The sequence below is a fragment of the Triturus cristatus genome, chromosome 6, assembly GCF_964204655.1.
Source record: "Triturus cristatus chromosome 6, aTriCri1.1, whole genome shotgun sequence".
Classification (NCBI taxonomy): Eukaryota; Metazoa; Chordata; class Amphibia; order Caudata; family Salamandridae; genus Triturus; species Triturus cristatus.
In genome coordinates, this window is record NC_140589.1 from 428,207,954 (window position 1) to 428,223,817 (window position 15,864).

At 45.1% G+C, this 15,864-nt stretch overlaps 1 protein-coding gene across 1 annotated transcript in view; it reads left to right on the forward strand.

The window, feature by feature from the left end:
* Positions 1-15,864, forward strand: part of FBXO9 (F-box protein 9) — a 518,999-nt gene that overhangs the window by 320,749 nt on the left and 182,386 nt on the right. The window contains exon 10 of the mRNA XM_085610843.1: positions 9,476-9,571. Within this exon, the coding sequence (XP_085466969.1) occupies positions 9,476-9,571 (96 nt within the window). The remainder of the gene's footprint in view (positions 1-9,475; positions 9,572-15,864) is intronic.

The window sequence follows — 15,864 nt, forward strand, 5'->3', positions numbered from 1 at the left end:
CTCCATATTAAATCATCCATTTGATCAAGAACATCTATTCGGTCCAAAGGTAGATGAGGCCCTCGAGAAGATGAAGAAGGATACAGACACGGCGAAATCTATGGGAGCCTTGCAGTCACACCCTCCTAGGTGCTCCTTTCGCCGCTCTTCCTTTTGTGGCACGGCCAGAGGCTACTCCTCAGATAGCGCGTCCACGTCCTACAAATCCCCTGCTCAATCCACCTTCACAAGGGGTTATCAAAGAGGCGGATATAGAGGCAATAACAATAAAGGCAGAGGCAAAACAAATACCGCCCGCTCTGCCACACCGCCTTCCCAATGACTTCCCCCTGCTCCCTCCAGACCATCCCACTCCGGTCGGGGGCAGGCTACAAAATTTCCTTCCCGTCTGGGAGACCATCACCTCAGACAGATGGGTGACCCAAATTATTCGTTCAGGGTACTGCCTAGAATTGACATCTACCCACCCAAACATTCCACCCAGGCAACGCCCAATGTCACAAGAACATTCCACGTTACTAAAACAGGAGATAATCTCCCTCCTACAAAATCAGGCGATAGAACAAGTCCCCGCCAGTCAACAAAATATATTTTCTGATACCAAAAAGAGACGAGACTCTACGACCTATCTTAGATCTCCGGCCTCTAAACACATACATACATTCGGACCATTTTCACATGGTAACACTTCAGCAGGTACTTCCGCTTCTCTCCCAGAACGACTTTCTCACCACACTGGACTTGAAAGACGCATACTTTCACATTCCGGTACACTATGCTCACAGAAAGTACCTCAGATTTGTAGTGGACGGGCAACACTACCAGTTCAAGGTGCTCCAATTCGGGGTCACAACAGCACCAAGGGTATTCACCAAGTGCTTAGCGGTAGTGGCGGCACACCTCAGAAGACAGCACATTCACGTCTTCCCATATTTGGACGACTGGCTAATAAAAGCCGCGTCCTACAACCAATGTGTACATCACACCGCCACTACAATCCAACTACTTCACCAGCTAGGCTTCACGGTGAACCACCAAAAGTCCCACCTAATACCATCCCACACAAAGCAATACCTCTGTGCCACCATAGACACCTCAAAAGCCATAGCCTACCCCAATCCTGCCAGGATTGCAAGCATTCAGGTTTTGCGTCAAAGATTCATACCTCAACACTCTCTCCCAGCAAGAGTGTTTATGCAGCTAATAGGGATGATGGCCTCTTGCATTTTCATAGTGCCTCATGCAAGACTCCAGATGCGTCCACTCCAAGAGTGCTTAGCGCGCCAATGGAACCAGGCCCAGGGGCAACTGACAGATCTGGTGTTGGTAGACGGTCGCACCCATCGCTCTCTGCAGTGGTGGAACACCACAAATCTTTCCAGAGGTCGACCGTTCCTGGACCCGGTTCCACAAATAATCCTAACAACGGACGCATCGCTCTCCGGCTGGGGAGCTCATCTACTACACCTCACAGTGCAGGGCACATGGACGCCGCAACAAAAGTTACTCCACATCAACCATCTGGAGTTACTGGCAATCTCTCTAGCCCTAAAATCCTTTCAGACACAGGTTTTAGGCAAGGCCGTCCTTATTCGCACAGACAACATGACGGCCATGTACTACATTCAAAAACAAGGCGGCACACACTCTCCACAGCTCTCTCAACTAGCACAGAGCATATGGAGATGGGCAATTCCACACAAAATCTTTCTCCTAGCCCAACATGTCCCAGGAGTCCAAAACACCATGGCAGATCTCCTCAGCAGACAGACGCAGCAAATCCACGAGTGGGAACTTCACCCACAGGTTCTTCACCCGTTCTTTCAGATGTGGGGGCATCCACACATAGACCTCTTCGCCACCCACGAAAACAAAAAATGCCCAAGCTTCGCCGCCAGATACCCACACCCATTGTCCAAAGGCAATGCGATATGGATGAACTGGTCAGACAAATTTGCGTACGCCTTTCCACCTCTCCCACTAATTCCATTAGTGGTGCGAAAGCTACAACAGCACTCCCTCACACTGATTCTAGTAGCTCCAACATGGGCCAGACAACCGTGGTACACCACGCTGCTGGAAATCTCGGTAGTGCCACACCAAAAGTTACACCTCTCACCATGCCTCCTAACCCAGAACCTTGGAGAGATCAGACACCCGGACCCAGCTCAGCTCAACCTTGCGATCTGGCTCCTGAGATCCTAGAATTCGGATACCTTAACCTTCCCCCTGACTGTATGAACGTCATCAGAGAAGCTAGACGCCCTACCACTAGAGCCTGCTACACTGCAAAGTGGAAAAGATTTGTTTATTATTGCCATAACAACACAATCAACCCTCTAGACGTATCTATACAGCACATCATATGCTACTTACTCCATCTACAAAGGTGTAACCTAGCATATACATCCATTCGGCTACACCTCGCAGCAATTGCCGCTTACCTACAAAACAAGCAGCACCTTTCACTTTTCAGAGTGCCTGCCATTAAAGCCTTCATGGAAGGCCTCAAACGAATAATTCCCCCCAGAGTACCACCCTCACCTGTGTGGAACTTAAATATAGTTCTCACAAGGCTAATGGGACCGCCTTTCGAACCCTTGCATAAATGTGAACTGCAGTTTCTCACATGGAAAATAGCTTTCCTTGTAGCCATCACTTCCCTTAGAAGGGTCAGTGAGATACAAGCACTTACTATACAAGAACCTTTTCTCCAAATTCACCCGAACAAGGTTGTCCTCCGTACTAACCCAAAATTCCTACCCAAAGTCATTTCCCCCTTTCATCTAAACCAATCTGTAGAATTACCGTTTTTTTCCTCGCAACCTCAAACTGTTGCAGAAAGGGCTCTACACACACTGGATGTTAAAAGGGCCTTACTTTACTATATCCAGAGAACACAACCTTTCAGAAAGACAAAACAACTGTTTGTCTCTTTCTCTCCACCACATAAAGGCAACCCCATCTCTAAATCACGGATAGCTAGGTGGATTGTAAAATGCATACAGATTTGCTACCACAAGGCAAAACGCACGCTATCTGTTCCCCCTAAAGCCCACTCTACACGAAAGATAGGGGCTTCTATGGCTTTTTTAGGGAACATACCATTAGATGATATCTGCAAAGCAGCTACATGGTCAACACCGCACACTTTCACTAAACATTACTGTGTAGATGTGCAAACCAAGCAACAAGCTAGTGTGGGCCAGGCTGTACTAAAACACTTTTTCAAACCACTGCAACAGATACCGGTGGTCGCCGCTAAGGTTGGGAACTGCTATATAGTCTATGCAAAAGTGTGTAATCTGCAGCTCATATGCCTCGAACGGAATATGCTACTTACCAGTATGCATGTTTTCTTGGCATGTAGAGCTGCAGATCTACACACGCCCACCCGCCTCCCCGGCTACCTGTATCTGTTCCAGTCTATCTTATTTAGATACAACACACATGGGTTTCTTCACTATTATTACTACGCTCCATCTTTCCCTGTTGGCGAAAAACAAGCTGAGGATGGAGCCGAAACCCATGTGCAATACGAACCAAGGGAGGAGTCACCGACCTCGTGACTTCCAAAGACTTTCCAAGAGGAAAAACAAACTGCAAACATCCGGGCCCAACACCAGATGGCGATCTATGCAAAAGTGTGTAGATCTGCAGATCTACATGCCAAGAACAGATGCATACTGGTAAGTAGCATATTCCATTCACGTTTTCCCTTATCTGGACGACTGGCTCATAAAAGCCAAGTCACACAGCAGCTGTGTGCAACACACACACACAACGATCCAGCTGCTTCACGACTTGGGATTCACGGTGAACCTCGCCAAATCCCACCTCCAACCGTCCAGCACACAACAATGTCTAGGAGTCACAATAGACACTTCAAAAGCTCTAACTTACCCCAACCCAGTCAGGATAAGCAACATGCAAGCTCTAATATCAAAAGCTCAGCCTTAACACTCATTACCAGCTTGAGTATTCATGCAGCTAATCGGGATGATGGCCTCTTGGATTCTCATTGTCCCTTATGCTAGACTCAAAATGCGTCCCTTACAGGAGTGTTTGGCACTTCATTGGAACCAGGCTCAAGGTCAGCTAACAGATCTGGTGTTGGTGGACAGCCGCACACATCACTCTCTGCAGTGGTGGAACACAAAACCTTTCCAAAGGGCGGCCGTTCCTTGACCCAGTTCCACAGATAGTGATAACAACAGACTCATTGCTCACCGGCTGGGGAGCTCATCTTCAAAACCTTACTATTCAGGGCATGTGGACCCCTCAGCAAAAACAACTCCACATAAATTACCTGGAATTGTTGACAATTTTTCTAGCGGTCAACTCCATCTAGTAGACAAAGCTGTCCTGGTCCATACAGACAACATGACAGCAATGTACTACATACAGAAACGGAGAGGGACACATTCTCTGCAGCTTTCACACCTAGCTCAAAGCATATGGAGATGGGCCATTCCGCAAAACCTATATCTCCTTGCGGAACACCTCCTAGGAGTACACAATCAAATTGCAGATCTGCTCAGTCGTCAAAGACAGCAGATTCATGAATGGGAACTTCATCCTCAAGTTCTTCTCTCATTCTTTCACATGTGGGGCCACCAAGAAATAGATCTGTTCGCCACACATCAAAACGCAAAATGCTCAAGCTTCGTGTCCAGGTATCCACACCCATTGTCCAAAGGCAATGCGCTATGGATGAATTGGTCAGGCAGATTTGCTTACTCTTTTCTGCCTCTCCCGCTCATTCCGTTAGTGGTTCGGAAACTCAAACAGCATTCCCTCACAATGATCCTGGTTGCTCCAGCATGGGCCCGACAACCATGGTTCACAACCCTCTTGGAGCTATCAGTAGTTCCGCATCAAAAGCTACGCCTCTCACCTTAGCTTCTTACTCAGAAACATGGAGAGATAAGGCATCCAAATCCCAGTCAACGCAACCTTGCGATCTGGCACCTGAAGACTTAGAGTTTGGCTACCTCAGTCTCCCGCTAGACTTCCTAAACATCATTAAAGAAGCTAGACGTCCTACCACCAGAGCATGCTACGCAGCAAAGTGGAAACGATTTGTGATTTACTGCACGAATAACAAAATCAATCCACTAGATGCTTCTATTCAGAACATTATCTGTTATCTCTTGCACCTACAAATGATGTAACCTAGCATATACATCTATAAGACTACATCTCGCTGCAATAGCAGCTTATTTCCAAAACAGACAACACTTGTCTTTGTTTCTAGTACCCGCTATAAAAGCATTTATGGAAGGACTTAAAAGAATAATTCCACCCAGAGTTCCACCCTCTCCGGTGTGGAATCTAAATGTTGTACTTACCAGACTCATGGGTCCCCCATTTGAATCTCTGCACAAATGAGAATTACAGTTCCTCACTTGGAAAGTAGCCTTCCTAACCGCTATCACATCTCTTAGAAGAACTCCAGGCATTAACCATACAAGGACCATTTTTGCAAATACATCATAACAAAGTGGTTCCTAGAACTAACCCACACTTTTTACCTAAAGTCATTTCTGCCTTACACCTCAACCAGTCTGTATAACTCCCAGTTTTTTCCCTCTACCATACTCCGTGGCAGATCGGGCTCTTCACACGCTAGACATTAAAATAGCAATACTCTACTATATTGAAAGAACAAAATCCTTTAGAAAGACTAAACAACTCTTTGTGACTTACTCTCCACCTCATAAGGGCAATCCCATTTCAAAAGCGGGGATTGCAAGGTGGATTGTTCAAAACATCCAAATATGCTATCTTAAAGCCAAACACACATTACCATTCCCCCTAAGGCTCATTCCACACGTAAACTAGGGGCTTCTATGGCATTCTTAGGTAACAATCCCCTAGATGACATCTGCAAAGCAGCAACTTGGTCTACACTGCACACTTTCATAAAACACTATTGTGTAGATGTGCAGGCAAAACAAGCTAGTGTGGGCCCGGCTGTATTAAGAACACTTTTTCAGACCACTGCAACAGATACAGGTAGCCACCGCTGAGGAGGTAACTGCTGTATAGTCTATGCACAAGTATATGATCTACAGCTCATATGCCTCGAACGGAAAATGCTACTTACCAGTATACATCTGTTCTTGGCATGTGAAGCTGTATATTCATATACGCCTCCCCGTATACCTCTATCTGTTGCAGTACTATCTTACTCAGATACATCACACATGGACATATTTTTCTATTTCTTACTAACTCCATCATAACCCTTCATGGCGAAAATAATTTGGAGATGGAGTCGATGCCCATGCGCACTATCACCCTAAGGAGGAGTCCCCTATCTTGTGACTACAAAGACTTCTTCGAAGACAAAAACAAAGTGCAAACATTCAAGCCCAACACCAGATGGCGATCTATGCACAAGTATATGAATCTGTAGCTCTACATGCCATACTGGTAAGTAGCATTTTCCTTACTGAATTTCCTTTAAATAGTCTTGTTTCTCACCATAACACTTGGTTGGTTGAAGAAGTGCTACTTAGCATTAATGTTTGGTGCACATTTTAACTGTATCTGGATAAAACCAAGAATCTGTGTTCCACTGGTCGACTGTGGTAGTACCTAGGTCAGTAAGCCCAAATCCAAAGACAGAGGGGCTACATGGATTACCTTATGCATCTCTCATTGCTCCTTAGGGCAACTCTTCCTTTAAATGACCTTGGTCCATTCACCTGAGTGAAGGTGATTTCCATTGCATTCTTCGGGCATTCTCTTGTCAATGATGTATGCAGGACTACGAGGTGAAGCACCACAAATGCTTTCTGCAAGTATAATGCCATGGTGCATAACAAAGTGAAATACACTTAGTTCCGGAATTCAAGTAATCTCTTAGCTTAAGTAATTAGCTGCTTAATTCTGCCCCCAACGCCACATTTTTGTTACATTGCTGCGAAAGTACCAACCTATTGGGAATTGGAGAGAGCAGTGACTTAAGGGTAAGGTAAAGTTACAATTATGGTGTCACCATTCCTAGTCTGCCTGCTGGGGATACGAAACATCTAACCTGCACACTTTCAAAGCTTTCAGGAAGAAATATAAGCTGGCTACTAAAATCGCAAAAAGGGAATACTTTTGCAATCAAATTATTATAGCCAAGAACAACCAAAAAGAAATATTCAAAATTGTAAAACCTTTTACTGATCCTAAGGCCCTGCACACCACCATACCTTCGTCTGTGGCACTTTGTAATGAAATTGCATGCTATTTTGGTGACAAAGTTAAAAATATTCAAAGGAATTTTAGGACTTTTATACCGGAAGATTTCACTGACGAAAGAGCATTCGATCTTGGCTCTAACCCTCCTGTTTTGCAATCATTTCAAGCTGCCACATTAGCCCAAACGAAAGAGGCCTTCTTAGCCTGTAAATCTGGTTCACCATTGGACGTATGTCCTCCAACTTTTTTACATCATATCATCGATGTGGTTAGTCCAGTTATTAATGGTATAGTGAACTCCTCTCTCGCTTTGGGTATTGTTCCCAAGGACTGGAAATTTGCCATTGTAAAACCGTTAAAAAAGAAACAGAATGTAGAGTCCTCAATTTTATCCAACTATAGGCCTATATCTCTCCTACCTATTTTGGGTAAAATCACTGAGAAAGTAGTATATCAACAACTTGTCAGCTTCACTGAGTCTGCATCTATCCTTCATTCTCGACAGTCGGGTTTTCGTCCAAAACATTCGAGAGTCAGCCTTACTTGAGATATCTGACACCCTAAAATTCATCATGGACAGTGGCAGGAAGGCAGTCTTGATTCTTTTGGATTTGTCTGCCGCGTTTGATACCATTTCTCATAACATCTTGGTAGCCAGATTAAGATCATGTGGCATCACAAATCTGGCATTGGCCTGGATCACATCATTCCTGTCTAACAGGAAACAGGTCGTCTCCTTGGGTTCTTGTGTGTCATCTGAACGCATTGTCTCCACGGGTGTCCCACAGGGGGCCTCTATCAGTCCCCTGTTGTTTAACATATATATGGCTCCACTGATCTCATTAATCTCGTCCTTTGGAATTGAGACCACATCTTACGCTGACGATACCCAACTCATTCTGTCCCTGGAAGATAGATCAACAGCAGAAGAGAATTTCAAAGCTTGCTTCTCAGCGATCATTAAATGGATGACTAACAACCATCTTTGCTGCAACACCGATAAAACAGAGATTCTTCCCATTGGTAAAAACAATATGTTTCAACCCAAAGATTGGTGCCCAGATGATATTGCAGCCCCCCCCCCCCCCCCCCCCCTCAACGTTTGAGGTTGCGAAAAATCTGGGGGTACTGTTTGACTCCTCCCTTTCATTTAAGCCCCATGTCTTAAAATTAACGGGGATCTGTTTCAGCTACATCCGTACACTGAAATAGTTCTTCATTCTCATTCCATCAGCAGCAAGGAAAACAGTGACAGTAGCTCTCATACTGTCTCGGCTGGACTACTGCAACAGCCTTCTCGTTGGGACAAAAAAATCTTCCCGGAGACGGCTTCAGGTAGTCCAGCATGCAGCTGCTAGATTGGCTTTGGGACTCCCCCGTAAATCATCTGCTTCGGCTGCATTGAAGACCCTGCATTGGCTCTCAATTCCTAAAAGAATCCTCTTCAAACTACTTCTGACAACTTTTAGAGCTGTAAGGGGAGTCGGCCCTGCTTATCTCTCCGTCAGATTTAAACCTTACACCACTACCAGGACATTACGATCAAGCTCTGCTAATCTTTTGGCAATAGGTAGGTTTAAATTGTCATCAAAAGGAGGGAAATCAGCTACGATACTGGGAGCAAAGCATGGAATAATCTGCCAAAGGAACTGAGGGTAATTCAACGTGAAGATCCGTTCAGACGAGCCCTTAAGACCTGGATCTTTGGCCTCACAGATGCCTGCTCTCTGGCCTTGATTTAGTTTGTACAGTAACAGTTAGTCTAGTTATCTGCAGCGCCAGGAGGCTCCGTTAGGAGTGACAGTTGCGCTATATAAACCTTCCTTTTCATTTCATTTCATTTCTTGTATTGCCAGGACTTTCCATCAGTACCTCTGTCATACTGTAATCACCACACTGATATGGTTGCTTTTAAAAGATGAGGCTTGTGAGGGTACACACCCGCTTGGGGAATTAGCCTGTGGCTGCATATAATGTACATCTGTGTTGATAGTAACAGCTTTGAGAAGACCTGCCTGGTCAGCCACTAGAGGAAGCTTACCCAGAAGTTATGAAAAGGAGAAAGAATATAAATTAGAAGTTACAGTATTACATAAATGTAACTTTATCATTTTTTGTGTCTTTTTTTATAATCTTTTAGCTCAGTGTAAAAGGTTTTTTTTTTTATTGTTGAAACATTTTCTGTGCTAGAAGCAATATACTGAGTGTTTTCTAATATTGAAGAGCAATGAGAATCTAAGTTTGATGCACTTATGGTCAATTTTTGTGTGTTTTGAAGGTACATGAGATTCTTTGCAGATGGCTTAGTGATGATGCTGACTACTCCAGAAGAACCACAATCCGTGGTCCCACGTTTACGAACTAGAAACCCAAGGTATTTTCCTATACATTTTGTATCCATCTGGTTCAACATCAATTTATGTAATTGTGGGAGGCAAAAATATCTGAAAACTTTAAATAGCCATCAGTGATACCAATTGAGGGAGGGAGGGATGCATGCAACATTCTTCTCTTTAAATTCTAGGATCTCGTTTCTTTTTCTAAACCTTTAGATTAAGATATTGCCTCTAAAAAATTCCATACTTGCATTATTTGCACCGAATAGCTGGCTGCATTTTTCCCTACACATATTAATGCTTCTTATTCAATGTTCTGTGCTTCCTCCTATTAAGATGTTATTAATCCAATGAAGAGGAAATTGAATACGGGCTTACTAGCTGTATTTACATGCAATGGCCAGCAGATTAACATAGTGTGTCCATGGTCACCCATTTAGACTTCTCCGCTGCTTGTCAAATAATGATTCGTCTTTATTTCTAGTATGATCCCAAATTGTTGCATAATCTGTCAAAAAATATCTGCTGCTCTTGCATGACTTTCACTTTGGCCTGGGAAAGTATTTTTTACTGCTATGTAGGTCCTTGTTTATTGTTGAACAGCTAGCGTATGGTCCCGAAATATCAGAACTTTGCTATTATATATTAGAAGTAGGTTCTCTTTCCTAGCTGCCAGTAAAATTGTCTCCTGGTCCTTGAAATTGAGTAATTTTGCCACTATTTGCCTGAGAGTGGCCACTGGGAGGGGATGCATGCCAAGACTGAGTGCGTTCTGCGACTTGTGGATGTTATACATGTATCTAGAAATTTGACCATATCTCAGCCTTCCATTTCTTCTGTTACGCTCACCACTTTTATATCGCTGCATTATGCCTGTCCCGCCGCATCCTCAGCTCTCCCCTCCAGAATTCGGACCCGCTTTCTTAGGTCCTGCCCTAGGCGCTGCAGCTTATTCGTCTGTGTTTGTAGAGTCTGATGAAACTGTTAATTTTGGGTCCTCCTTTCCATTACCCTCTTTTGGTGTTCTATGAGCAATCCCAAATTCAAGGCCACTGAATCTGTTTTTTTTCTGTCTAGGGATTCTCTAATAATCTGTTGCCTCATAAATGGCATCCAGTTTGTCAGAGTTAGTTGCAATCTCCTCGTGCGGAGATCAGTTGGGTGCACTGTTGTCGATATTTGGCATAGTGCATTTGGAACTTTGGCCTGTAATCACTGGTAGGGGATTCATTTTGGTGTGTATTTTTTTCCATTTGTAAAATCATGGCTGTCCTTGGTTGTGCTGGTGGTTTCAGCTATCAGTTAGTGTTTTTTTTATCAATATTGAAAGCATCCTGTTGCAGGTTCACTACTGCACCTTGAATGCCATCACAGCCCTGCTCTACATAGGCCCTCTTTCTGCCTTCCACAAGGGGAACAGAATATTGAAGGAGAAGCATGTGATGCCAACAACTACGGTTCACTAATGTCCAACTCTTATTTCTTAAGGCGAGAATACCTTGTGCGCTGCAGCCTGTACTTTAACGGATTGAATTCACAAGATTGTGGGTGATAGTTAACGGAAGGGCACCCTCCTCTAAGACTTTCAGTTCTTCACCCAGTACGATCACCTTCCAGTTCCCCTCACTCGCACCCTTTCTGTCAAATTGTCGTGTGGTTTTCCCTTCTTGTTTAATCACTTCACTTCAGTTTAAAGCATCCACATAGAGCACCTGGCAGAAGGTGGTCAGTATCTGTCATGTGTGATGATTCGTATATGTGCTGGATTTAGTACCTCTCTCACTGTGTGTTCTATTGGCAAGTTGCCATTTCTCTTTGAATATATATTTTGAATATGTATCTTAAAGGCACCGCACACTGTTATACAACTGGCTCTGACAAATTTCAAAGATATGTATGAGATCCAGCCATCTGGAAATCATCAGTGTTGTCATGGGTAAAATTATCTTATAACGAGTATTGTTGCCATCAGATAGCCCAAATGGAACTATGAAAACCTGCAGGTGTAATTCTTTGGCTCTTGGTTATCATCTCATGGATTGCCCATTTTCTGCTCTTGCCTTTTTTTCCTAAACATCTCAGTGTTTGAGGTGACCTTAATCTCCTCGCTTGAGGAACACACATGCAGTATTCAGGTTTACTTAAAAGTCTGTCCTTTGGAATAACGTATGCCAAGTCTTCTGTTTGGGGTCAGTCTATTAATGTTTCAGGAGAACCTTAAGCATGTCCATACAAGTTATGTGGGTTCACCACCCTATTTTGCAGTCTTGCTTCAGACCAATTAAAGAGCAGATGCTCAGACCCAGCTCCCACTTACCTGGACGGGTCCTCCAACCAGTCTAAAGCCCTTTTGGACCCGGCCTTGCTGCCTCCAGGCCTTTCCTCATTCTTGTGCTCCTTCTTCTCTGTTACTCTCCACTCCTTCCTCCCCCCTTCTCTCTGTCCTTTTCCGTTTTCCACTTTCCACTTGCTCTTTGAACCTCTTTGGGACCATTTTTCTCCTCTCACTCTCTCTCTCTCTCCTTTTGTGCTTTTTTGTGACCATATTTCCACTCCCCATTGTTTGTGTCCATTTTCCACTGTCTTTGTTCCTCTTTTTCCCTTTTTTCTTGTGCCTGCTATCTGTTTGAGCTAGTTACTCCAGCGATTTCCCGTATCCTGACTCCCCCTTTCAAATTTTCCCACCTCCAACGCTCCTTACCTGCACCCCACCCTTCCCTAAACCTTAACCTGGCGCTCCCCCCTGCCCCCCGTACCTACGAAATGCCTGCCGTTGGACGACCACGCATCAGCCGGTCACAGAAGGCACACCAAAGGCAAGGCCGTCGGCGTCCATCCATGCCTGGACCGCGCCCCGCGCCACTAAGCCTGGTACAACGGAACACTGCCCCCAGTCTGCATGCATTGACCACCGAATGCTGCCACTTCAGCTGCTTCCTCACCTCACCTCACTCCACAGTAGGGCCTTTTTCGCTCACATCTATTTCACCTGCACCATCACGCATTCTCCATACGCCTCACCCCATCTGGCATGCATGCACCGCAACACAAGATCACTCAGCAAACACGCCACCGAGATCTGGAACACCATTGACCCGCACTCCCCGGACATCATCTTCCTGACAGAGACCTGGCTAAACCCCACATCGGCACCCACCATCGCCACAGCCATTTCACTGGGCTACAAGCTCACCTGCCATGACAGACCGAACAAACCAGAAAGAGGACTTGACGTCATACACAAGGACTCCATCACCTGCACCACTGACTAGGACACAGCCTTCATGGCAGACCTATATTTCCTACTTCAGACCGGCAACCACATCTACATCAAAGGCACTCTAGTTTACTGACCAGCTGGACCACACGCCACCTTCACCAATCTCCACACAGGCTTCATCAGCCCTGTCGCCATCAGCTCGAACAAATGCATGTTACTTGGCGGCCTCAACTTCCATCTTCAAGATCGAAAATATTGCAACTCCATGGCCCTACTCGAGAGCCTCGATCTTAGGACTCACCCAAAACATTCAGGATCCCACCCATGTTACAGGTCACAACCTCAACCCCATCTTCCTAATTAGCGACAAGGTCAAGTTTAACCATCTCACTGTGTTCACCTGGACAGACCACTCCATCGTCCACTTCTTCATTGACACCTCTGCAAAACTACCTAAAATCTTTCGATGTAGCTGCAACAAGATAAAGCTCACAGTCTGAGCCAACACACTCACTGCCCACAAACAAGATCATCTCTGAGCCCTACCCTCTTAAATGTCTACATGGTGCCACTCGCCCACTTTATAAGTGTCCTACGTAGACAACACCCAGCTAATCCTTTCCCTCGCAGACAACAACCACACCACCAGGACCAACTTCATCACCTGAATGTCCAACGTAGCAAACTGGATGAAACTGAACTGCCTAAAGCTCAACGCTGACAAAACTGTATTTACGATCTTCAGGCATAAGAGCTGTCAGTGGGACTCCTCCTTATGGACAACAGACCTGGAACCCACGTCCACCCTCACCGACCACGCCACAAACATTGGCATCATCGTAGACGACAGGCTCATGATGGGCAAAAAAGTGAACGCCGTCACCTCCTCCTCCTCCTCCTCCTGCGTCTTCATCCGGCGGATGCTCTGCAAAATATTACATTGCCCACCACCAACACCAGACACATGGTCACCCAGGCCCTCCTAACCAGCAGACTGGACTACATCAACACACTCAATGCTGGCATCATGAATCAACGTATACAAAGACTCCAGACCACCCAGAACGCCACCACTAGACTCATCCTCAACATACCCTGCAATGCACCCAACACACCCCACCTTAAAGACCTGCACTGGCTGCCAATCCAGAAGCGATGCCCATTCAAACTGCATACAAAGCCCTTCACAATGCCAGACTTGCCTACCTCAGCCATTGCCTGAACGTCCACCAACCCACCAGGCAACTGCGTTCAGCATCACTCCACCGTGCACAAATACCCTTTTATCCGCAAAAGCAAGTCAGAAGGACTCTCCTTTTCCTACATCGCCACCAAATCCTGGAATGGCCTTCCACACCACATCATGAGCGCCCCATCCTTTCTCAAATTCCGCAAGAAACTGAAGACCTGGCTACTCAGCTAGGAGTCTGATCGCCTTCTCATCTACTCAAGTCCCTGTATACTCCTCTGGTAATAAGCGCGCTTTACAAATCCATATAACATAACAAGCAGTCTGTTGTAGACCGCATTGGATTCAGTATACATAGTGGGGGCTTTGAGACAGTCCCTTGCTCAAACTTGGATGTTTCAGTTCTCAGCTCTTTCTTGTATGGCCTTTCTCTGCTCTTTCTTGTATGGCTTTTCTCACTATTTCTGTATTTGTCCCAGCCTTACACTATTGTTTCTTCTTGCCCTCACTTTTAATTGGATGTGATGTATCCTTCCACTGTTCAGGTAATTTTTTTGGGAGGGTGGGTTATTTCTCATTTAGTACTTCACTGGAGTAATATCTGACTCGATCTGCATGTAGAGTATGCTCATGTTTCTATCTCTTGCTGCCCAGCCTCTCCCACCCCACCTCTCTTCTCACCCTCCCTCTCAATACTGCTTTCTAGTCTTAGCCCTCTTCCACCTTTTTCCCCTCTTCAACTTTCTTTTTCTCTACCTCCAGCTCGAGGGAAACTTTTAGCACCCCATTTGTGTCCCCCATAGATGTTTAAGTTGTGGCACAGTTGGTGATGTCCCGTAGCACTTTCTTGTGCCTCTTGGGGCCCTCTTTCCGGAGTCTTCTCGTCCTCCCCACCCCTCTCTCGCTGTATGCTGATCACCTCTTACTACCATTGACAAAGCCAATATAAGGAACGGCCATGTTGAAAGTCTGTTTCTTATGCTTTCAAGATGGCTGCCATATGATGTTGCGCCATCTTGAAAGTAGATAGAATGAGATACCACCTAAACGTATTTGGCCTTGGAGTCATCTGCTGGTGAACCTTCTTACATTATACCAAAGTGCGCTATGGAAAAAATACTGTTGAGATCCGAATAACATGAAAGAGAGAGCAAAGAAGGGAGATGAGTGACCAGATTAACACAAAATCATTTTCTGACACTTCTTTTGCCTGATGACCTTAAGTGCCTATAATGCCCTAACCATTCTCCCCTTAAGATGTCCACATGGTGATCCTGTTTACATATATATTCTTTTTTATTTTTTTACAATTGTTTGCCACAGTCTTGCAGAAAAGACACTCCTTTGCATGCACAAATCACATTCTGTCCCATGAGACACTTTGTTGAAGGATGCTTGAGAAAAGCAGTGATGTTAATTTTGCAATAGCAGTCAGAGTGAGGGCAACAGCCTGTCACTTCTGGTCGTTAGATGCACTAATATCTGACCAGATTAAGAACTTGCAGCCATCCTAATTTTTGTGATATGTCGCTCTTTTCTTACCTTCTCCTTTTTAGGTCGAGCCTCAACAGCGATTGCGCTGTCTGCAAGACATGTTGTATCCTTTTCTATGGGCCCTGGCAGACCCACCGATTGCCACTGGTCTTTTCATGTGGCATTAAGAAATGCTGGCTTGTTATTGGTGCATTTCTGTAAATGTCCCTCCTTTCTCTGCTTAGTTCTCTTTCCGGCGATTTCACTCCAAGAACATATTGTTTAGCCGTCACACTGTTCAGCGTGTGATGGCTCCTCTTCCTTCCTTCCTTCTCTTGTATGAGCATTGCATTTTCGTTTCTCCGGTGATGTTGGTGAGAACTTTCTGATGACCATCACATTGTTATAGCATATGATGGCCTCTCCATTCTAAAATACACCAATAGGCA